The sequence below is a fragment of the Nestor notabilis genome, unplaced genomic scaffold, assembly GCF_000696875.1.
Source record: "Nestor notabilis isolate BGI_N333 unplaced genomic scaffold, ASM69687v1 scaffold4494, whole genome shotgun sequence".
In the NCBI taxonomy this organism is placed as follows: domain Eukaryota; kingdom Metazoa; phylum Chordata; class Aves; order Psittaciformes; family Psittacidae; genus Nestor; species Nestor notabilis.
This window is the reverse complement of record NW_009924151.1, coordinates 55,400-79,865: the sequence shown is the minus strand read 5'-3', so window position 1 is coordinate 79,865 and position 24,466 is coordinate 55,400. Positions and strand designations below refer to the sequence as shown.

The 24,466-nt window shown below is 39.3% G+C and overlaps 1 protein-coding gene across 1 annotated transcript in view; it reads left to right on the top strand.

The window, feature by feature from the left end:
- LOC104404131 (utrophin-like) overlaps positions 1–1,717 on the top strand; it is a gene marked incomplete at its 5' end in the record, with an annotated part of 86,393 nt that extends 84,676 nt beyond the window's left edge. The window contains one exon of the mRNA XM_010012483.1: positions 1,192–1,717. Within this exon, the coding sequence (XP_010010785.1) occupies positions 1,192–1,200 (9 nt within the window). The remainder of the gene's footprint in view (positions 1–1,191) is intronic.
- Between the last annotated feature and the right edge of the window lie 22,749 nt (positions 1,718–24,466).

Sequence of the window (24,466 nt, the reverse complement as noted above, 5' to 3'; positions counted from 1 at the left end):
AGATCAAGAGTCACACGGTGTCTTAGGCATTAGATGAAGTTGCCTACTCCCAGTAGGCAACCACTTTGCAAATCCGAAGCAGAAATTTGGCTACTTTCACAAAAACATGGAAAACAATCTAGTATTTAGAGACTTCTACTTGAAAATCCTACTGATATGAATTAACAGTTAAATTTGTTATAAGTAACAGAAATAGGAAAAACACTCACTACAGGTTTAGCTTGATATTGAAGCCCACATATGACAAATAAGAAATGACAGGATCTTGTGTCATTGCATAGTTCTTAGAAAGTTTCATTTTGAAGTTTAACGATTATGACAAATTGCAGTGTGAGACTCCCCCATACTGCTTCACCTTGTTCATTAATCCACAGTTTTCAAGGTCAGAAAATGAATATCTAAAAACTCAGAATTATTTCTCTGCAAACACTTTCTTGGATTGAAATATCTGGGATAGTAGGATTGTCCTCCCAAACAGGAATTTCTAAAGAGAATGGGATGAATCACACCCTGCACTCAGTTAACTCAGACTCCGTGTTTCAGGCTCTCGATAAGTTACGAGACTGAAGTAAACTAATTTTTCAGAAAATCTTCCTCTAAGCAGGCAGAGAGAGAGCTTTCCATGTTATCAGTGAATAATACTCATCTTCCCAAAAAGCTTTTTTTTTTTTATTCTTTTTTTTAAGATCCAAGATTATTCCCAAATGGTCTTACTGCAAATCTACCCTTCCAGAATTATTAGAGAAGGTACTTTTGTCTATTCAGGAACAGAATCCTGAAACAGGAAACTGGAAATAAGCTTCACATCTGAAGGGGCAGAGTCCAAATCCAGACTCTGTACTCTCCATTTTTACTGCTTAGGTTTCAGATGGGACAGTAGTTTGCCTGAACTTTTTATTCTACTAGTGCAGGGCATGGACAGTCTATAAGTCATATTTACTGCTCTGTAGACTGACATCCTCTGGGCCTTACTCAACAAGAATTTTAAACACTGCAGTACAGTAAAATTAGGTTTCCCTTAACTACATGCCTCAGTGATTTGCTGTGTCTTGGGCCAATACATCTTAACTTTTTAAATATGGGGGTTTTATAAAAAGACATCAGTGTCCTTAACTGAACTGAGCCCAGAGCAGTAGCAGCTTTCTGTTTGTGTTAATGTGGTACTGACATGGTTATTTCTCATCATGACAGGCAATGTGAAGGATTCATTTGGATGTTGACCAGTGCTTCCTGATGTGCAGTACAGCCCTTTTCTACAAACCATTGATTGCAAGTTCCGCTTCATCAGAAGACTGCATGGGACCCCAGAACATGCTGTTTGCTCTGACCGCGTGTTCTACTTGAAACAGCAAAACACTGAATACCCAAAGATGAGGATGTTGTTTTTATAGTATCAGAAGTTTGGTTTTTTTCTTCTTCTTCCCTTTCTATGCAACTGTAAATTAATGAGCAGTGGAGTATTTGTCACTGATTTGTATAAATATACAACCAGGGGAAAAGGGGCAGGGGCTTTATATATGTTCTTTTTGATAATCGTAAAGAGAACTGCATAAGGAGTTTGGAGCAAAATGTTACATTTATACATTCCTTTCAGATCTTTGCTTTTACATTGTAAAAATACCCTTAGTTGTATTCTCACACATTTAATATCGTGTACTGATTATTTATATGCTAACCGTCTGACCACACAGATTTCAGAATACCTTGAATTGTTTTCAGGATTGGCATATGAAGTTCCCATAACCTGCATTATTGTTACTAGTTAACAGAAATTGCTGTTGGGTACAAGCTGCAGTATTTTAACTTTGTTAAACAAGGTAAACTCTCATTTCAACTCATCATCCTCATGCACCACCAAAATGGTATTTTTAACTTTTAGTTATTTCCAGACAATACACTCCATTTGGAGGATTATTTTTTTAAGCCTTACTTTACTTTGAATCGGGAGATAGCTAAAAAGAGGACTTAGATGATAGCTTAAGTTGTTTATAGCGAGGTCTAAGATAGTGTAATCTTTCCCAACTTTGTTCAGAGACAAAGCTTTGCTGTTCCCTTCTGTGCCAAACTTGCTTCAAGTTTTGGAATTTACAGTCTGTGAAGTAAAGCTCATTTCTGTAAGATCCCCTTCTTGTGTCTGCCTCTTGGAGATGAAGAGACAATTAGAAAGCCCTTTCCAATACTATTAGTGATGGAGCATTTTCTTAATAACTACAATGCTCTTAAATATTACTCTTTGGCATTGTAATCTTGCAACTCATCTTTATCTTTGAAATGATTTATTTATGTACTTTAAGTAGGGATAATTACGGGAAAGTTACATCACTGATCAGCTGATCTCTAGTTTTAAAATTGTTATTAAGAGATTTTAATGCCTTCAGAGTTTACAATGCTGCATGGACACTTGCTTTAATTTCAGAACATACCTTTAAGTGGTAAAACTGCATGCAATATATTTCATGTATAGTGGGGAGAAACAAAGCAGTATTGTTCTTAATTATTATTGAAGAAAAAGAAGATCTCAAAAAGGTATTGGAAGAGTTGCAAATTCTCTATTGCTACTGAAAAATGCTAGAGAACATTAGGACACCACATCAGGAATTTCTAGTGCTTTTGCAAAGTGGTGCCAACTAGGCTGCCGTGCACCCTCAGTATTTGCTCTCGGAGTGCTGCTGCTCAGGGATTAATTTGAGCGCAGCGTTGACTCCGGTGCCAGTTCTTTCTGAACCCTTTGACAAATTGTTTAACCATTCTGCCTCTGTTTTCCCATCTGTAAAATGGGGATGATTGATAGTACTTACCTCTCAAAAGGTGTTGTAGGGCTTGCTTAGTTAATGTCTGAAAAGCTCTATATAATTGCTTAGTATTACTTCTGAGCAAGTGCAGCAAAATTGTCAAGGTGGGAAGAGAAGATGCTGGCTCCTACAAATGCTTCACCTATTAAAAAATAGTAGTGTAGTTATATGAAGAAGAAAAACCCCACACATTTTACAGAAGAGGAAAGCCGTGACCACCTTTCTACCTCAGACCTAGCTTCATGAGTAGTATTGGAAATAGCTTTATATTCTGTTCTCTGCTACATATTTTGCTTTTATCAAGCTACATAATTCTTTAGGCAAAGAATCCTTGAAAATACTCCCCTACATAAGTAAAAAATGTCTCGATAGTGAATTTGGTCACTTTTATTTTTGTTCTGAATATGAGATTATGTATAAAGTTGTTTTTCTGCCTGTGTTTGTATGCATCCTTTGTCCTCTGCTGCCAAGTAAATGCTGCTTCAAACACTACCTTGTAACATTCTTCCTCTGACACAATAATAAATAAAAGGAATATATTGCAGTAACATGAGAAACAGCATGGAGTTCTTTCAAGTTCTGTGGTCTTCAAGGATGGCAATTCTCATTGCTAAATGCTGAAAGCTTCATTCTCAGAAAGATAATTTTTAACAGTATTCTAACAGGGGTTGGAACTAGATGATCTTAAGGTCCTTTCCAACCCTAACCATTCTATGATTACTATGTGCTAGCATTTTTGAAGCGTGGTTTGCATTTATATAAACAATATTAAGCAGTGTTTTCTCCCCACAAATCTGCACATACTTTATCCAGTTTTCCCTCTTTAATGATTTAGCCTGGAACACTTCTCTGTTTCATGACAGATAGATATAAAATTTGATCACCAAGAAGCAGACTGCTTGTATTTTTAAAACATTATACATACGTAGTACATAACAGCAATAATGCATGAAGCCCTGACAAATATTAGAACTGTAAATTAGTCTTCAAGTTGTGGTGGCATTCAGTCACTATGCTCAGCTGAAGCACAGGATTAGGTATTCAGTTAGGAAGTCTGAATTTAGCAGCCCTACCATGTGCTGATTTTAGATATTTGCATCAAGCTAAACTAATGCAAATTGGTTTAATGAGACTATGTTAGAACTGCTGTCTCCACAACCCTAACAGTTCTGGCTCCTCATAGTATTTAGTTTATTCATTAAAATATTACCCTTTTCAAACACTAACAAATTGTAAAACATAAGCATCAAAGTAATGATATTTTCCCTCAATTTGTGAAAAGATGCTTAAGTTGAAGAATTGGATTTTTCACATGGCATTTAAGTCATTCAGCAGTTAACAAGGGATTTTATTATAGAAGCAGCTATCTTCTATTGACTCAATTTAAGTTCTGTATTTAGAATGACAAATGTGTCAAAGAGGAGACAGCTAGATTAAAGAATATTAAATAACAAAATCTGTCTTTTTAAAAAGTAAACATTTTAAATGTGTGTTGTTAGAGTTGAGAAGGTGGCAGCAGAAGAAAGGTATGGATCTTTGTGAACAGTTTACTGAAGTGCTCAAATCTACAAAATACACCCTTCGTATCCTGATCTCTGAGGTAACCAGTGCCAGAGCTCTGTAGTGCTGTCACCTGTGAGGAAGGAACTCTCAGCTTAAAAAAATTACACTTTAATACTGTGCCATGAAAGTCCTGGCTCCCATCAGGGGAACAGAGAGGCACCTGCATCCTACCAGCTTGCCTGAGGCTTTTCTCGAGGGGGCTAGGAAGGGCAGTAGCAGGGCACTGCAGCCTCTGGTCCTGAACAAGCAATGCAATGGTATGCACTCCCTCACTTCTCTGCACAGCCTTTGCTTTGAGCACTAACCAGCCTTTTATGCTGCTGTTTTGTCAGGCAAAATAAAGCCACCATGATACTTTCTAGGTGAAGATTTAGGTTCCTGTCCCAAACAGGACTCTTTTAGTCCTAAATGCACACCTATCCATCCAACTGGGAGAGACTCCCTCCCGCACAGCCCAGAATGGATGGGGAGGTTGATAGCGTATTTGTTTACATTTTTATTACAAAACACCCTTGAGCTGAAACATTACTATCAGATCAGTTCATTTTCTCAGAGAAGATGCAAGATTGATGCATATAATTAAAATCAGAGTGCAGAAGTTTCTCTACTATCAGGGCTTCATCTTTAGGGGAATATCCACTATGAAACAGCTCTTCTTGGGTGGTCGTGGTGGTATTATTTCTTTCTGGACCAAGTCGAGGCTCTGCAGCTGTTCAAATGTCAATAAGTTAGATAGATAGATAGGTAGTTTAATTATGAGACAACCAGCCCCACTAGGTCAGAGATATTGGACCCAGACAAGAATTGTCAGCATGCACAGGACCATTCCTATCAATCACCTGAGTGTCCTGGGTCAGGATTTCTTTCCTCTATTCCATATTTCCGCAGTTGAAAAAAAGAGAAGGGAAAAAGAGCTGAATTCAGCCCAATTAAAATTGTGTTACTGCAATGGGCAACCTTTGGATTTATGCAAATGACCAGAAGACTCTTAAATATTAACAGTACAAATTGCCTTTTGGAGACAGTTTGCTTATTACATCTGTTTCTTTGTTCTCTGCTTTAGTTGGCCTAGGAGAACCCTTCCTGAAGGTAAACATTTGCAGCACTGCAAAACCAAGTAATAGATCCTGCCCTACTGTCACACAAAAATGAAGATGTTGTGCCATATGGCTGAGAATTCTGTTCCCAAAACAGCAGCAACAAAATCAGTCTTTACAAATCCAGCCAAGGTGTAAATTAATAACAGTGGGGTATGAAAAAAAAAAAGTTTAAACTTAGTAGAGGGAGGGGAAAAATAATAAAATATTTGAGCAGGAAGAGAACCAGTCCTTCTAACAAGCAAAAAAGCTCCTAGTTACTGTCACCCACATACAATGTTCCCCTGGCCAGCAAAAGTGAAATCTTCCTTGGCCTACATGTCTTCGGGATCCTATCTTTTGTCTTTAGTGCCACTTAAATTTTCCATGCTGTGCCAGCAAAAACTACACTCTTTGCAACTTAAATCTATGCATTAGAAAAAATGGCTGCATGCAAGCACAGCAGCTGCCTTCAAATGAGAAAGGTAGTATTCTTACCAACTGCTTTTCTAAGCACCTTTGTCTGAGACACCTATAAAGGAGCTGCCAGGAGCGACACCAAAATGTAGACGCTATCTGTCCTATCTCATTGTCATCTCTGAAACACAGTATTTACAGCTGAGCTATTCGTGCTCTCGTTAGTCACACTCTTTACACATTCAAATAAGCACTGAAAGTGTTTATGTTTTTGGCCTCTAATAACTCTTACCTTGGAGAAACTAGACTTCAGAAATGCTTATTTTCCAACTATAAAAGAAGAGTCTAGGGTAGCTAGCTCAAACACAGATGTCCATGGCTTACAAGTGTTATTTCTGGGGATAAAGCCCACCTCGGTATTAAATAAGGTAATGGAGAATGTACAAGTGTTTACAGTTTGGCATTAGCTAGAAAAAATGACCTGATTATTTAAACACCAAAAAAAACCAAAAACCCCCAAAAACCAACAACCCAACAAAAACAAAACAAAAAAAAAAAAAAAAAAACAAACACACAAACACAAACCAACCATACCAAAAAAACCCTAACAAACCCCAAAACCAAAAAACTGAAAAACCGGACAGCAGCACTGCAGCAACACTTCATCTGCACATGATGGAATTCTTTTTGCCCCCACGGTAAGTGGTACCTCTTCGACTATGATTTAACATTGTTGGGAAAAGAGCAAAAAGTAAAGGATAGGATCCCTTACCAACAATTTGTGTATCTTGCAAGCTAGATTTAATGGAATTTGGAAAAAAGCCACAAAAGTGAGAAAGACAATTCACCAGAATTTTATATGAAAATAGGCAACCATTTGATCAAATAGAGTAAACTTTCTGAATCCCAGCCCAGGTGAAGTGGAAGTCCAGTGGACAGCCCATATGACTACAATCCAAAATATTTGGTGTGTAACCCCATCCCTACAGAACGAGGAACCCTTTCATATTCCACACCAGGCTTTGGCTTTCCTAACCCCCTCCCTGCAGAACTGGTCGGTATCCCTGTATTCCTCCCAGTCCCTGAACAGGCCAAACTCTATTCTAAAGCCCCTGCTTTTTCCCTTGTTCCTTTCCTCTTGGGATTCTAAGCTCTATCATCTCATGGTCACTGCAGCCATGGCAGCCCTCAGCCTTTACATCCCTTACTCTTTCCTTCTTTATGAGTCAGAAGTCCAGCAGGGTGTCTCCCCTCACCAGCTCCTCAGTCGTCCATGTCAGGAAATCATTATCAGTGCACATAAAGAAACTTTCCCTCAACAGTTAACATAACTCTGCGCCAATGCGCTATCTTGACACCCCGAAACGAAATCTTTTACCAAGAGAAGTATGACACATGAGCAGGGAGGCTCCTGTTAAACACATATGCTTTGATGGATTTTGTTCAATACCTCTGAAAGTATTTTGGTGAGCAGTTGTGAGGAGTCTGATGAATGGCTGCAACACAGACAGGCACACAGGGAGAAAAACTGTCCAGATGTATTTGTGTCTCTCCAGTCCCAGCAGCCCCTCTGGAATGAAAAGCATAGCTCTGACCTATTTGCCTTCAGCAGGCTGTAATTACGGTGCCTATCAATTTTCTATAAAATACAGATGTGAACAAATGGAAAACCTGAGTGGTTGAAGCATGAGCAGCATAAGAATGTTATTTCATCCCCTAAATCCCAGTTTCTATAAGTGATGCTTGCAGGCTGAAGAGTAGTTGAAATTGAATTAAAAAGAAAAAATGTCAAAGCAACAACTAACTTTATTATGAGATGAGCCAGCCTTTCTACATAAGATATACCATGGTACATCCATTGTCTGCCTTTTTTTCCTCCCCAGAATGTCTGCTCATTTGCAGAGGAAGGAAAATTAACTATAGCTTTAGTGAAGAAGAATTCTTCTTCTTTTTGAACTCTCCTTTGGTCTCTCACAGTGCTGCTTGTGCTACCCAGGTGGTGGCAAGAGGCTGACCCAGGTGTCCAAACTAGACACAGCACTCCAACCCCAGTCTCCCCAGATAAAAGGGACTAGTCCCTCTCTTCAGTCAGCTGCTTACAGTTCTGCTAAGACATCCCTCCTTTGCTGCCAGAGCACACTGCCTCAGGACAACATACAAGCCTCCATAGAAAAGGCAGTAGGCAATACATGAGGGAACTGACTTCAAGGTTAACCCACTTAGTATAGACCTCAGTAGTGTTTGGCAAAGAAATTCTTCACATAACTATTTACATCCTTGTTATTGCAGACACTTTGGTTCTCTTTTCCTACAAATCACAGCACTTTTAACATTATTTAGAAAAGGTGATTAAGAGATAACACGTCCTAACATGCCACTCTCTTTTCTTCTAGACTTGCTTTTGCAGGCATAGACTCACATAGGTGGTTTTGGTTGGCTTCTTCCATTCACATGGAAGAGATCACCAGCATGTGAACATGAAAGAAACACCCGAAACCACATCTAGCTTTTTAACTGAAAATTCTGTAAGCTTAGCAATGTTGTTGATCGCTTTATTATATCTTTCATACCCTAGAAATCACTGTAAAGTGAACGAAACTGGTACACTTTCCATTTCTTTGTCCAAAGTCAATGCTCCTGTTGCAGATTAAGTTTTACTGACTCTATATTTTGTGTTTGATTGTGAAACAGTTATCTATAGGAACATCTTGATTTCAGAAGTGAGCATCTATGTTAGCATGGGTTGATGTGCTGCTTGAAGTCCCTGTTCTCTGTGACATGTTAGCCTTAGTCCCAACTCTCTAGAGCATAACCAAAGCACCTAGGGTCTATTGTATGTAGGACGAGCTATTTGACAACCTGGCAAGGTAGAAATCTAGCTGACCAACTCGACAACAAAACTTACTTTTAAGGTGACTTGAAGTAAACTGCCTTCATTAAAATACTAAAAAACACATCCACAGACTGAGAAGACCCTTGCCCAGCTGAAGACCCTGCCCCCACATAAGTGTAGTAATTGAAGAGAATGACACTGCGGATATTATAATTGTATGTAAATCACTAACCAATCATTGTAACCGGGAGTGTATTGTCTTGTAACTTTTGTGTTTAAATCTAATGGCAGAATTGGCATTAGGTGTGCTTCATTTGTGGAAATTCCACCTAGCACCCAGTACAGCAATAAAGAAGTGCCTGCTTCTGAATGATACATTGGTGTTAAGGAGTTTTGTTCTCCCAACTTTCAGTGACACTCCCATCAAAAGCTTTTTGGAAAGTCTGACTTAAAACAACTACTGAGTAGTAAATACATTGTCATTACTCACAAATAAGTCACATTTCTTTAAGACTGATCACATACACTCTCAAATGAGATCTCTTCATGACACTGTTGATTTTAGGGCTCTTTATGGATCAATAGAAACCAAACCAGGAAGGCATAATCCCACCTTTCAAAGATGTTTGAAAAATACAGTACCATTCATAGTGCAGCTTAAGCCTGTCAACTTTGCAGTCTCTGCATTTACTTACTATGTGTTAACCCAGTTACAAAGGAAACACAAGTGATAAATTAAGATTATAGCACATCTGTTTCCACAGATATTGGATAAAATATGGCAGTTTATTTAATGCACTAAACAGCTTAAATGGTGAGGATGACTTTTTCTTAAATATATTTTGCCTGAAAAGCTGATATACACAGATGCATAAGAAAATGAGGTTTTTTCTGGTTTCTAATAGTAGCAGTTATGCCTCTCTCAAACAATACGTATCTAGCAAAAGAATTAGTCTAAGTGATGTGATTAAAACCAAGATATTCCACACTCATCTACTCTTCCCTGCTAGACTGGCAGAAGTGACAAGGCAACATAAGAAATACTAATACTAAAAAGCAACACACCTAAAAATTCAGTCCTGTGAACTACTTTTCCAGCAAGTAGTGCCTCAAGAAACAACACAGACAATGATATGGCATTATTTCTGTTATTTGAGGTGTGTATATATATATATATACACACACATACACACTAGAGACAATTGCGTATAACAGGAAAGGGTTATGCCAATGATGGCTTAGCAAACATTTATCTACAATAAAATTTCAAATAAATACATAAAGAAAAGGTCACAGCTGGCTCCTACACTGCCTTGGCACCTCCATGGAGCTCACTCCCCATCATGGCCAGTCTGTCCTCACTGGAGAGAGACCACCAGCCCCTTGAGGCTCCCACCCTGTCAGCAACTCAGAGGCTTTATCCTCCCCACACCAAGGGGCAAGGCAGGGAATGGTGACACCACAGCTCAGGCTCCCCCAGCCTCCATCCAGGATCACTTAATGTTCACCAACACTTAAAAAGGAAAGCTGTGTTTATCTGTGGGTATTAGGAGCATGATGTAGGTAATTAAGTAATAATCATCCTAGAAACGTGCCCTTATCTTAGAGCAGTAGAAAGAACAGAGACTGAGATTTGGGGGAGTTATCTTCTCCTTTAGCTCCAGGGAACCAAGCACTAAACAAACATTCATATCAAAGTCAGTAAATAATTTGGCCGGTTACTTGTTCCCACATCCTCACTAAAGTTTCTTGATTGAAGACTGCAAACGTTTATGTTTAGCCTTCAGCTAAGTATTCAGAGTTCCGTATAAGAACTGACTCTGCATTAAAAATTTATCTGTGAGTTACTGCTTAGCATCAATACAATTGTATTCATGTCTCTGTGAGTGGGGACATACAAGAAACACTATTTTTCTGTCATCACAAACCATCTTTTACACTTATAAGCACAGAATCTGTCAGGGATTGAACTGCCTTTTTGGTTCCCAAAATCTCTTGATTTGACAGGATTGGGTAGACAAATTTAAAGTACATGTTAGCACAGCAAACCTGATAAACTCCTCTCTTCAGAATTAGAGCAAGGAGTTTCAACATGCAGTAAAGAAGTGGGTTTTGCCAGAAGTTTCCTTACTGCTCTCCTCCTCCTCCTCTCCCAAGAAGCTCTAAAAGTGTTTTGGGAATAGGCAGACATTACTCTTCACCTCCTCAGTCCAAAAATGTACTAGAGGCAGAACACAGCTGCTCTGTCAGTCCAAGCACACACCTGTAATGACTCCATCCTTCCCTCAGTATTCCACCCATACTGTATTATACTTATCTTTGATAAGAGCCAAAGAATGGATTCGCAAACCCACTCTGCCTATGAAATCTTCAGCAGGCTTAAGCATATTTAAAACTAATGTAACTGCAAAGGTGTCAGTGAAAGGCAAATTTCAAGCAAATTAGGTTGCCAGTGAGTAATTAAGGACATTCTAGGCTAGATTTTTTGCTTTTGTTGTTGGCAGCGCACACAAAAAATAAAATATGGTCTCTAAACTGAAACTCATTTAAAAAAAAAAAAAAAGAAAAAAGAAAAAGGTCAGCACTTTTATATGGCATCATAGGGACAGCTTTTTCAGAGATGCTGTTTTTACAAACACTCTAAAAAGCTAGAACTCTGGCTGTAGGTTCTAGCTATTCACTTGCAGGAGTTAAGAACTTGCCATGTGTCATTACCTATTTTCCAGCTGACCTAAGGACACTGGAGCTCATTAGTAACAATGAGAATACTTCTACCATTACATAGAAATAAAAAAAAAAACCAAAAACCCCCCAAAAAAACACAAAAAAACAACACAAAAACCCCAAAACTAAACAACAAAACAAACCAAAAAACACCCCCCCACCACCACACAAAAACTCCCACCAAAAACTATAACAAGATTACTTAATCAGCACTGTAGGGCCCAGTGTCTAGAACAATGGTTCTCAAAGACCTAGGCCAGAAGACAGCCAGCATCTAGAAATAAAGATTCATTGCAAGGTTTCCCACATGCCTCTGGGCCTAGACAAGAGTTTCTCAGAATAGCTATGAATAGGCAAAAAATCTCATATTTGGACTTGCAGTGACCAACAAGTTTTTCTCAATTTGCTTCTTGTGTAGGTCTGACTCCATAAGCACTTGAAGAGCCTTGCAATCACATCCAAGCCTTTACAAAAACACCCCCCTTCCTACATGTATTTCATAGTGCTATGGTTTAATTTCCTGAACTAGACTTCCTCAGACAATATTGACATGTTCATACTAGGGGAAAAACAAAACAAAGCAAATAAAAAGAGAGCCTAAACGCTAATACTAATCCTGCTTCTGGTGCATTGTAGTCCCTCCCCCCCAGCTTTTTACTTAGTAGAAACACTATATGGCGTCTGTTCATACCTGTTCAGGATTCCCTTCTGTTCATTGGTAGCGCGTTCATACTTGTAACTCTTGGTTGTTCTCCCTGAAATTAGTGGTACGTAAAAGCTTTTTTTCTTGCAAACTTAATCTCAGAGGCTTCATATTTCAAATTTTTCCTGTTATGCTGCAAATATTGAAGGATGGATGTATGGCAGTAATTATGACCTCTATCTAGCTGGGATATACTTTTAGTCTTATCACAATGCCATACTGCAGTCCAGAGTTAGCAGTCTATGCCAAAGCAACTACAGGATATTTCACAGGTAAGTACTTAATCACTCTGCAAGCAATGAGTTAAGGTTTAACCGGGTAATCTAATGAAATTAATGACAAAAGTTTAAGGCAGACTTGATTTAATTTGGCACAGTTTTCTACTAGCTACACACCCCATTTTAACAAACTCCCTTATGCCATTAAATATCTATATAGATAAACACAGCTACATTTAAACAACCAACCAATCTTCACTGTAAACATCAACAACTTCCAGGGATGCTCCCCTAGCAGAAACAACAAGAGATTGGCTTGTTTCATTTAGAAAAACAAGACCTAGTAGAGTCCACATATCAGGTGTGTAGACTGAAGAGGCCAGAAGGAAATTAATCCTATTTCACCCAAAAACCTACTACTATGCAAAAGCCAGTCACTTCTTGTCTGCGTTTATTTAATGCTTACGCATGTTAGAAGATCTCTTTACTAATCTATCTTATTTCAAGTTAATTACTCTCTAGTTTCCATCTCATGCATAGTCTGCATCAGATGCTAGCTTTTATAACCATGAACTACCAAGGAACAAAAAGATAATTATGGGACTGGAGCATCTCTTCTATGAGAGAAGGCTGAGATCCGAGAGCATTGAGCCTGGAGAAGAGGAGCTCAGTGTATATAAATACCTAAAGGGAGGAAGGCAGCTCTTTTCAGTGGTGCTCAGTGACAGCACAAGAGGCAACTGACACAAACTGAAACACAGGAGGTTCCCCCTGAACATAAAGGTTTGATTTTTTATTTTTTACTATGGGGATGGCCAAGAGCTGTCACGGGCTGTCCAGAGAGGTTGTGGACTCTCCATCTAAAAAGGTGTCTGAGCACCACCCTGGGCAACCCAGAGGTTCAACTTCAAACATTCTGTGAGTCTGTGGAAGTATCTTAAGATTAAAAAGCTCCCTGTTCAGATTATCAAAAGTCTTTATGCTACAAATAGGCCTTTATACACAGTTTAAAAAAAAAAAAAAAAAAAAAAGGTAGTACAAAATCACATTGTTCAATGAAAAGCTTCCTAGAAACAAACAACAGCACAGCAACCCTTTCTCCAGTTATTTGAATCATTGCACCAGCTTTCTAATGCCTGTCTTTCATTTCATAATGCAGGAAACACAACATCTTTTCAGCCCTTGTCTTCCTTGCTCTTTACTCACGGAAGTTCTCCGTCTGCCTCTACACCAGAGGGAAGGATTCTAAACATCAATGCATGGTGAAAGGGATGGCATAACCTAAGTGTGCTCGTTGCCCAAGTTACAAAATTGCTCGTATAGTTTTCATACATCCAGTCATATTTGTTACTGAGTGCTTGACTCATTTATTTTTACCTTCCTACTTGAGAGCTGCACCTCTAACCAACCAGAGGCATGCCATGTCATGCACCTGTAATTTCACCATTAATGACATCAAGATAGAATATTCCAGCCACCTCTCCTTCAACTATTTTAGATGCACTAATGGCACCACTGTAAGTGAACCCAATCACTCCTCTAGAAATTACTCAGGAGTATGGAAATGAGATGGTTATATAAAAAAAAGCTAAAACGTTTTCAGATTTTGATTAAAAAGAAAAAAATCTTTACAAGCAGGATAATAAAATTACAAAACCAAAACAAACACTCCTACTACAAACTATACGTTATCAATTTTGGGTCACACTATTAAATTGATAAACATAAGACGCATTAATATAGAGTAAAGGAAAGATTATTTTTCCACCTAGCACTTGCCTTAGGCAGTTGAGCTTCCTGAAAGCTAAATTATTGTCATGTGGATATCCCTATGAGTTAGGGAGACAAGGAAAAGCTACGGGTGGGACAACTGATACAGCCTTCTGCTGCTCTCAGGTTCAAAGCAGTATCAGGCAAAGGCCTGGGCAAGCCAGCTGTATTGTACCATGCCCAGCTGCACAGATTTTACCAATTTGAGAGTATCCTTTTCACCTGGGCCCTACAGCATCAGACAACTGTTAGGCTGAAAAATGTCCTTTGCAATTGACCCCCTGGGTCTTACCAGAACCTAAATCCCCATCTCCAACTTATGATCAAGATGCAACACAAAATCACAAAATATTTTCCCCTACTGTTGCAATGAAGATAACAGCAAGATCAACACAGAGCTGATACTTTCCAAAAGTAAATTATTCCATTTTAAGTCACATGCATTCCTACAGCTCCTCCTACTCTCCTCCCTAGTTGCCCAACAGTAAGCCAAACCTTTGAAACTCACTCAGTAGAAAAATTGCTGTGAAAATGTTTATCAAATTGTACTTCTGCTTTGCTCTTGGGAAACTCAATATCAGCTTAGCCTCACACATCGCCAGATCTGCCAGTTGTGAGCTGCAGCTCTTGTTTAAACAAGAGAAAAATACTAAAGTTGTAAAGGAGTCCACAGAAGAGGCAACTCCCTATTCATGTCAGCATAAGCTGGGAACTTTCACTGAAGTACTTCTGAAAATACCCACGTTTAAACCAGAAAGGAGCCAAACCCTAGAAGTCTTTGGCTGTCAGGGGGAGGTTTAAGAGGGATTAGACCCAATTTGCAGTGTAAACTCGATTCAAAGGCAGTCTTTTGGCTTTCACACCATCAAAAGTTCGCAGCTATGAGTACTCCCAGGTGGCTTCAGTTTCAATAATGTCAGAGTCGGAGAAAGGAACCTATTCTTACTAACTCCTTATTTCAAACCAGATGGTTGTGGTTTTGGGTTGGGGTTTTTTTTGAGAAAAATCAATATTCCTAAAACACGTGATTTGTTATTAAATCTCAATCCATACCTATAACTCCAGCATAAACTCATCTTAATACTGTCTATTTTATCTCTATTACTGGCAAAGCCTGAAAGGAATCAGTTTTTGCCCTGCAGCAGTAGATAATCTCTGGAGGCCCCAGCTGCATATCATCTACTCTTGTAACTTCATACTATAAACCACCAAGCAGCTATCAAAACCAGAGCCCTCTATCCATACTAGTAAACCTTATAAATCATTAGTGCTGGCATCTGAAGCTACAAAATACCAAACCCAGAGCAACAAACAACAAGAGTTTACTGCAGCTACAGCCAATTATTTTCAGTTTAAACTCTAGTGTTCCAGATAAGGGACATATCAGCAGATACCGCTTCCTCACCTTCTCTCTCTTGAAGATAAAGGGAAGAACTGCTGCCACACAGACACATCAATCTTCCAGCCACTGCACTCTCCTTCCAGACTGGGCTGCTTTCCCTCTGCCTTCCTCAGGCCCCAAGACCACCACCCTCCCACCACTCAGCAAGGCACTAGCCCTGCAGAGAACTACTTACACACAACCCTGAACAAACCTCAGGGCAAAATGAAGTAGGGAGGGGTTAATTGATGCCTCATCAGATACAGCTGGGAGCTGGCTGAGCTCTGGATGCTCAGGGTGCCCTGAGGTGAAGGCAGCTCTTCACAGGGCTTGTATGGACCACCACAGTTTGCAGTACTGATTGTGTCCCTACCAAATTTTTTTTTCTTGAGTGTTTCTGGCACAACTTCCTGTTTTCTGGGAGAAGTGAGGAGCTGGCAGCCAAGCTGCACAGTAAAGCTGGATCCCTGCAGTGACTAAAGCAGATTGGAGATGTCTGATGCAGCCCTGTTTTGATGTCTGGGAAAGCTTATCTCGGTTCAAAACTTGCATTAGAGCATGCCTTAGAGAAAGCAAGCCTTCTGTTTTTCTCAGCAAACATCAGATGATTTTTCCACCATGCTGGCACTGCAATGCCCTGGGCTGTGTCAAGGGTTCCCAATCAGTGATGTCAGCTGGTCAGGGCTGACAATTGATTTTGAAACTTTTGGTGCTGTGTTTCATTATCTTGTATTTTATCTGTGATCTTTATTTCCCCCAGGGTTGCTTGAACATGCTTCTGATAATGAAGGTAAAAGACAGCATTGGAGAGATTGTCCCTCATGGATTATAAATTTAATTTAGCAAGTCTAAATTCCACTGATCCAGATTGATTGAGTGTAGTCTAATCAAACCAAAATTATTACTTTGGAGGAATGAATGATACATGTGTACATAAAGATACCATTTCATTTTTCAGTTGAAGTCTATAAATGCAAATTGTATATATATGTTTGTGAAGAGATGAATAAAAATTAGTGATAATCTGAAACAAGTTCCAAGAAAATGTCACACCTATCATCACGTAAATTATATATGACATACCTTGCAGAAAAATATTTGCATTATGGTATTTTTACATCCACTTTTAGGGACTGTTTAAGGTTTTTTTCACTGTTCTTTGGGTGACAGCATCAGACCAGGAGGCCTCAAATGTGTCAAAAGTGCTACAAAAGTGTCCTGAGCAGGGGAAAACTGATCTAATGAGCCATTGTATATCTGGAATAAAGTGCTGGTTTCGTATTTTTAACAGCTCTCAGATAAATTCATTTGCTGCAATCTGGTTTCAGTTGTGCAGAAGCTCAGGAGCCAGGAGTATGTGTGATGAACCAAATAAGGTCCACCAGATGCCATTGAACTGGATGATCACTAGACAACTGAACCTAAAGTATGTTATTCAGGACACTCCAGAGCTGGAATTATGTACTAAAGCTTAGAAAAAAACAACTTTTCTTTTCCTGAGGCAGTAGATAAATATTGGCATTGGAGATACCTTGCTATCTATAAGCAAGTTTTTCATGCTAGACTAGCTGCCCTGTAGTATTAACGGATGGGAACATGCTTTGTATAATACTTGCTTCTGCAAAAGCAATAAAGCAAAGTTGAGAAATGAGTGCCTCTCTGTGCTCCACTCTGTAAGTAAAGGCTTCTAATTTTCTGTTAATTCTTTTCCCTTTAACTTAAAATAAACCAACAATTCAAAATATATGGCTGGGATTATTGTTCTGCATTAATGATATGCTTTTGGAGGATAGGCACAGGTAAGGTTAGGTCAGCCCCCTTATTTATAAAACCTGTTATTCAAGGATTTCTAACATAGGTGTAATAGATATTTGTGCTAGATATTGTAGTAGGTACTGTGGTGAAATCTGGGCAGAAGAACTGAATTGGGAGGTATTTTTTGATGAGTTAAAAGAGAGCAAATAAAAAGAATTACTTGGCTTTCAAGTTGTATTTTGTGAACATTCATTACCTGCTCTCTTGGTTATTCAGTATTTATGAGCAATGTGTTCTTTAGCTGTGTTTCATCTTAAACTCTTGAATCTGGGAACCTGTTGATACCTAAAATGTTCTAGTTTAGAAATACTACATTTAGTAAGTGGGTGGGACAAAGAATGTAAAAAATATAAGTTGTGCCTCTGAAGTGGGAAATTCATGAGTTGTGAGTGTGGGCAGGTAATCTGCACAAAAGCACAGAACAAGGACGTTGCTTGTGTGCTTCAAGGAAGCATATTTCTTCCTTGCTCAGAGCAAGGCAGTGCTTGGAACTTCAGCATGCAGCACATCTGTGGCCACGTGGTTCATGCCACAAGGTCCATGCCCCCACTCTGTACCCAGTGGGCCAGAGCAGAGTCAGTCTGAGGAAAGCAGAAACACAAGAACCTGGCAAACAGAGACTTGCTGCCATCAGATGTGCTGTGCCAATGGTATCAGAAACACCAGTACCCTACCATTAGGAGAGCAACAGTCTATTAGTTAGTCACATTCTGATTACATGATCTCAGAGGTCCCAGCAGCACTGCTCCTTGCTTTCACAGAGCCTGCTGTGCCCAGACAAGCGTATTGCTTCTCTGTGAGGCTCTGAGAGCGAAGTGGGAGGAAGGTCACTTTGTGTATTCCCTTAACCCAGCAGTGCAAAAATGCCAGAGAGCAGTGATTAGTCACACTGTCGGCAGAAGTCAGCTGGGTTTCAATACTTAACACATTGCATTTCTAATTTGGGTTGGGTTTTTTTTTTACCATTATGAGTACAGGCAAGAGTCCCATGTGACTTTTAAAAAGTATTGTGAAGCCTGCAAGCCTTGTGCACCTCCTTCAGCATAGCTTTGCCTTGCTAAAAGGTATCAGAAAAATGACACACATTCAAATTAAATAACAGGTAAAGCAATAGCTGCATGTTTCCAAGAGTCCTCAGGTCCTTCTGTTGTATTGCTAATATTGCTTCAACCAGGAAGCCAGATGTGACACTTTCTGATGCAACCCAAACATTAGCTGGTCATCCCTGGATTTTCATATGGTTTCATAATGCTCATACATGCATATGTGAAAAAAATGGTTTGGAGCAAAGTTCTTGTTTTGACTGTCCTGTTAGTGCTAGCTCTACTTAATAATAACAATAGAAGTCCCAGAACCACTGGTAATGCTTGAAATAAGAGTCCTGCTTTCTCAGATAACATCAGAGCTAAGCCAATATCCTGCTTGGAGAAGCTATGTCTTCATTTGGCTCCCTGATGCCAAGATGTGTAACACATACCCTGCTTACTTGAGAAGCTTGCTGACCCATCAATAAGCTATAGTAAATAGGGTTAAATGTTTTGCTGTTTCTTCACTGAAACAACTAACAAAGTAGTAGCATTTGGAATCAATATTTGTCTGCAATGGCTAGTTAGAAGACTCATGTTACTCCTGGTTTTTGGTTTATGGATACTGCATTTGGGTAGTGGAGAGTTTTCAGCTCTCCTTTGGAAAACATTTTGCCATTCCCTAGGAACCCTTTTTTATGAAGCTGTACAAATATTTACAAAGTATGTCGTATCTCTGCTGATGCTAACAGGATTGTTAGAGAACTGCTGTGCATACCAGTCACTTCCCTCTTCTATATATCTTTATGCTGATGAGAGGACGAAATGTCTCTTTTTGGCTGGCCCAACAAGTAACACTGTCTATACAGAATGATTTGTGAGAAAATACCTTTAAATTCAGATATAGTTGAAGGTTATCTTGATTGTCAATTACTTAATTTATGATTCTGCAGGAGTCACTGCTGTGTGTAAGGGCAATAGCCATGGGCAGTGGGATGAATGAGCAGAATGTGAGCTACAAAAATTAGTAAACTGTCCAAGCCGCCATTGTTGCTGTGTCAGGTGAACTGAAATAGTGAAGAGTCTGAAGATCCTCACTTTTGATGCAAATTAACACTTGAGTATGGTAGGGCTCTAACTTCTAGATTTTCTAAAACAGAGACTGCAAATTAGATTTGCAGGTTAATATAACTGTAAATGTCTCTTCTTCAAATAGTGCTCACTTAGAGATTATTTTGACTGAACATGATCGCTATAGAAGACTTGTATAATTATCATAAAAAATAAAATAAAATTGAATTGTTCTTAAGAAGTCAAACTTGTAAAAATTATCAAACATCAGCTTCATTTCAGACAATTTTGTTCCAATTAATGTTAAGTATTTAGAAAATATCTCCTCAAATTAAATTGATTTAGCCTCTCAGTTCAGGTCTAAGACATTTTCCATGATAGCTTCTTTTCGTATTTTAATTGATTGGCAATTTAATGCAAGCTGTAACTGAGATAACAGTGCAAAGCGATGTAATCAGGAGAATTAAAGTCTTAGAGCAAACATGCTAAGTTTACTGAATTTTGAAGCTTGCCTTCTCCCTTCTAGCATCAAAGATTAACTCTGTCCTCTTCTCATGGTGTGTTCTAGGAGCAGACCTTTACAACGCAGAGGTGTGGGCTGAACTATGTCCCCAGGAATGTTCCATAACCACTACCAGGTGGACACAAGAAGTGTGGCTCAGTGGCAGCTCACTTGTCTGTGCTGCCACAATCAACGCACAGCCTGCGGTGAGCCAGGGAGAGACATGTCTGCACCTTGTGCTGCTGTGAGGTGGCAGGAAGGCTGGAGCCCAGCGGAGCAGTGTGGCTTCCTGTGCCATGCCCACTTTCTGTAGGACAGAACTGCTGAGGCAGTTGTCACTGTGGGGGACTTGGGCTCTTTTTATTGCTTGGGTTTGTATTTATTTTGCAAAGTAAATCATATTTAGGAAAGTTTTGATATGCCTGTTAATTTTCTTCTCCTGAACGTGGAGAGGGACCATCTGTCCAAGATATGACAAAGATCCTTGACAAAAACCAAGTTAAGTCAGAGATTTGGAATAGGCAGTTTGCTGGATAGCACATTACTGTGCTCTGCAGTACCTTACTGAGAAACTTGAGGAAAGGCAGATAGATACGATTGGTTTTCTCCTGTAACTTCTTCTGTCTGTACAGCTTTGTATTAATTGTTGTACACTACCTCACATTACTGGTTATTTCTGCAGCTTGAAGACAACTTCACTTCTTTCCACAGTCTAATATTCCTTCAGCAAATAGGTGTATCAGATATAAAACTTATGACAGTTGTCCTTAGCTTTTATTCACTTGACGTTACATGTGTCAGAGGTGTCTAGGAAGCAGCTTTTACCATTTGCTGTATATGGGAATACTGTTGCTACCATGACACCAGGGAAGAAGTCCAAGTTCAGGGTCTTGCACTGGCTCCACTGGTCTTATAAAACCAGTCCTAGTTGCAAATCCCCCTCACACGTTTCTTATCTTTGTAAAAGGGATTTAGGCAACAATGAGATTTAAGCTGTATTACTTCTCCAAAGGTAGAAAATAAATGAGGGAGGTTCCTTTCTACAAATCTGATACATCCTTAACTTGATTTTGGATGTTCTAGCTTTTGCAGCTGCGCAGAGCAGACGATGGTGATGATTAAACATGTAAATATAGTGCAGCAGGTTATGTTCTTTAGAATCTATGTATCAAAACTGTCTTAGTCACCTGTCTGTGTGCAATGCAAGAGAAAAGGGTGGAATTCTGAATTCTGGCCCTGTGGGAACTGGTTGCCTCTATTTGAAAGGCCCCTGGAAGACGAGCATTTCAGAGCCAGGCTGGCAGCTGGTGAATGTTCTTGGTAAACCCCAGTGTTTGCCCCATATGTAGAGCCCCAGTACACCTCAGTACTTGTATGTCAGTGTCAGTGAGACAAACGGGGGCTTGGGAGTCTCATACACAGTACCCTGTGACTTACCGACACTTTTCTATGAGCAAAAAATGCCCATCTATTCTGAGACTTTTTCAAAACTAAAATTCTTTTGTTTTCCAACAGCACATTTAGTGCAGTGGGGGAAGGAACTTCCTTTTATTTATTCGGGGTGTTAATGTAGGCAGCCATTTGAATGAGAAATAAACATCTTCTAATGCCAATTGTGAGAAGTGCCAGTCTCTGCTGAGATGGGGGAACGTATGATTCTGTCAATCCTGTTTTGCAATGCAGCCAGTTTCTTCCCACAGCACCATCTCACTCACTACACTGCCAGCACACAGGACATCTGAAATATTGCAGTCAAGTCTCATGAGTCAAAATGTATCATTAATAATACAGAACATTCTTAGAAGAGACCTAATCCGCTGCAATGAAGGGAGCGAATAAGATGTAGGAATGTAGATCTAAGGCAAACAAATATCCTTGGATCTTTACAACAAAGATACTGTGATGGGGGTGTGTGTGTGTTAAAATTTGTTGTAATCAAAATAGGCACTACAAATATTTACAGTGCATTATTCATAATCACGTATCACTGCAAACAGGCATCTTTTCCCATTGCTCTGTTAATGGACCACATTTCCAAAAGGCTGCAATTTCAAATTGCTCTGAATTACCTGAAGTGGTAGTTCTTTCCTTAGCTTATGAATTCATTCTGATCACCAACTCAATTTAGAACCTCTAACTTATGATACACCTTGTTCTGCAGTTCATTCTCTGCAGTGATCATCTGTAAGCATACTTCGTAAGTGACTTGGAACCAGTATAATTTAGGGATGAATTTGGGCCTCTTTAACAGCTGTGATAAAATAACAATTTTGTTTTATTACGTGGAGTGTGATTTTTTTATCTATATAACAGTTCTGGTCTTCAATGAGTACATGAAAAAGTATTCCTGAATCCAGTAGCATTACAACAGCTGGTATTTCCATATACTACAACTACCCAGAAAAACAAAGCTTTTGATCACCATCACCTGTATACCATTAGTGGCTCTGCCACTTGCAGAGTCTCACCAGAGATTAATCTTGATGTTTTCCAAATTGACTTAAATTTTCATATCCATAAATAGCTGCAAGCAGAGACTTGTTAATACGAAAGAATTAGAGAACGTTTTATTCAGTTCAGTCTCTAACTGCTAGGCTTACAACCAAGATTTTATTGTTGAGAATATACTTATGAGTTGTATAGAATGTGTTCAGCTAACAGTTGTTTGTTCCAGAAAGTTGGCACAAAATTGGCACACAGCTTTAAAGAATTCCCCAAACCCTAGACCTGATTTTATTTCTCTTCTTACTCTGAAGATCTTTCGAAGCACTGACAATAACTGCCATAGAATTAAAGGTTGCAGTAAAATTATTTTGTAGCTATCAAGTTTGCTTTATCTGCTCCATCTGTTCAGAGGGAGTCTTATTTTCCTCTTAAAATGTTCTATAACTTCTGGATTTTATTTTTTATTGTATTATTTTGCGTATGAACTTCTAAACAATGCTAAACCATACTGAAATGCTTTCACAGCTGCATATCACAAAGCATATATGGTGTGGCACAACTTTCTTGAAGTGGTTCTTTGTGATCTGTGTTGAGCCTAGGATGGACTGCCAGAAGGGAAAGTCAAATCCTTGTAAGATGTGATTAATCACTGAGATAAACAACAGCAGATTCTCTGTTTTCTTAAGTCCTCAAATGAAAACTGGTTATATACATGAAACAGGACTAGATGGTCTAATGGCTCTTCCTAATATCAATCTGAGTGGCAGCCTCTGTGTGACGCCTCAGTCCAGCTTATCCTCTGGAGTACCCTTAAAGCAAAGCACTCTTCTATCTCCAGTTGACTTTTGTTTTGCTGAGGAGATTTAGCAGCCAGCAAAGCATGACTTACATGCTGAGAAAGCTACCAGAACAATCCAGGTGCAGAGACATGAATTCTGTGTAATACTTGACTTCAGATTAAACACACAGAAGTGCTTGGAAAGCATAAGATCAATTCAGGCACAGAGTGTAAGTGAAGAAATTTCAGGTGAGTTTAAAAATCATTTGAAGTAATGCTGTTAACGACTGATCTATATTACCTCGAAAGATTTACTGTTAATCTACTCTGTCCAGAACCAATTTTTGCTGCAAAAGGTTATGAAATGAAGAAGCTTTTTTGTTCTGTTTCTTTACTGAAGCAAGCTTTTCTTCAGGACGGTTGGAGATTTTTCTAGACACCTTCTCTCCTTGATTTTTCCAGTCCACTTCTCAACATCTTTAAGAATTCTAGTTTGCTTTTTGCTAATGGGGCCTCTAGTGGTGCTCGTGTGACAGCTGTGTGAAGCTGATGACTGTTAACTAGGAGATGGTTAACACAGGGATTCACGGTATCTCTACTGGTTTAACAGACTCCCTGCTGATTTTGGGCAAGTATCGCCTCTCAGCTTCCTTCTCTGAAGACTGAGGGAAATTCCTACACAGCTCTAACTGAACTTTCACTTTACTCTGGTGTCTGGGGTGTCAGTATTTGATCCTGGATGTGCTACCAATAAAGGCAGAGGGAAGCTGTTGATGGAAAAATTGACAGCTGTTTACAGCAAATCCTAATGGGCTGTCCTATATTAGCAAAAAGGCTTGACACATTGATGTTTAAATCTTTTCTCATGAATGCTTCATCACTAGCAGTAATAAGTCTTTGTACACCAATAATTTTCTACTTGATCCCTCTGATTTTCTTTCAAATTAAGTCATATTCTCACTTGCACTACCACCTAAATGTCAAATGCAGAAAGCCATTAAGGCATATCTGTGTTGGCTGTCATACCACCGGCTTTTAAGGCACCCAGGTTTCGCAGCAGAACTCCTGAACACATGGTAGGAGAATTGGCTCCAGCGGTGATGGGTAGGCACGCAGGGGTGGAGTACACGGCAGCTTGTGTGGTGAGCATAGTGGATGTCTAAGCAAGCCTACAGAGCAGATGCAGAAGAGGAACATGTGGCTGAAGCCTCATTGGGCTGCTTGACTCACAGATGAGTACTGACATGAGCCTGGCATCTGGAGCTCAGATCTGTTTCATCCTAGAACCTGACATCCTCTTTTTAGTTGTGGTCAATCACTTCAACCTTTTTCTTGTGCTGCTGAGCTATGTGT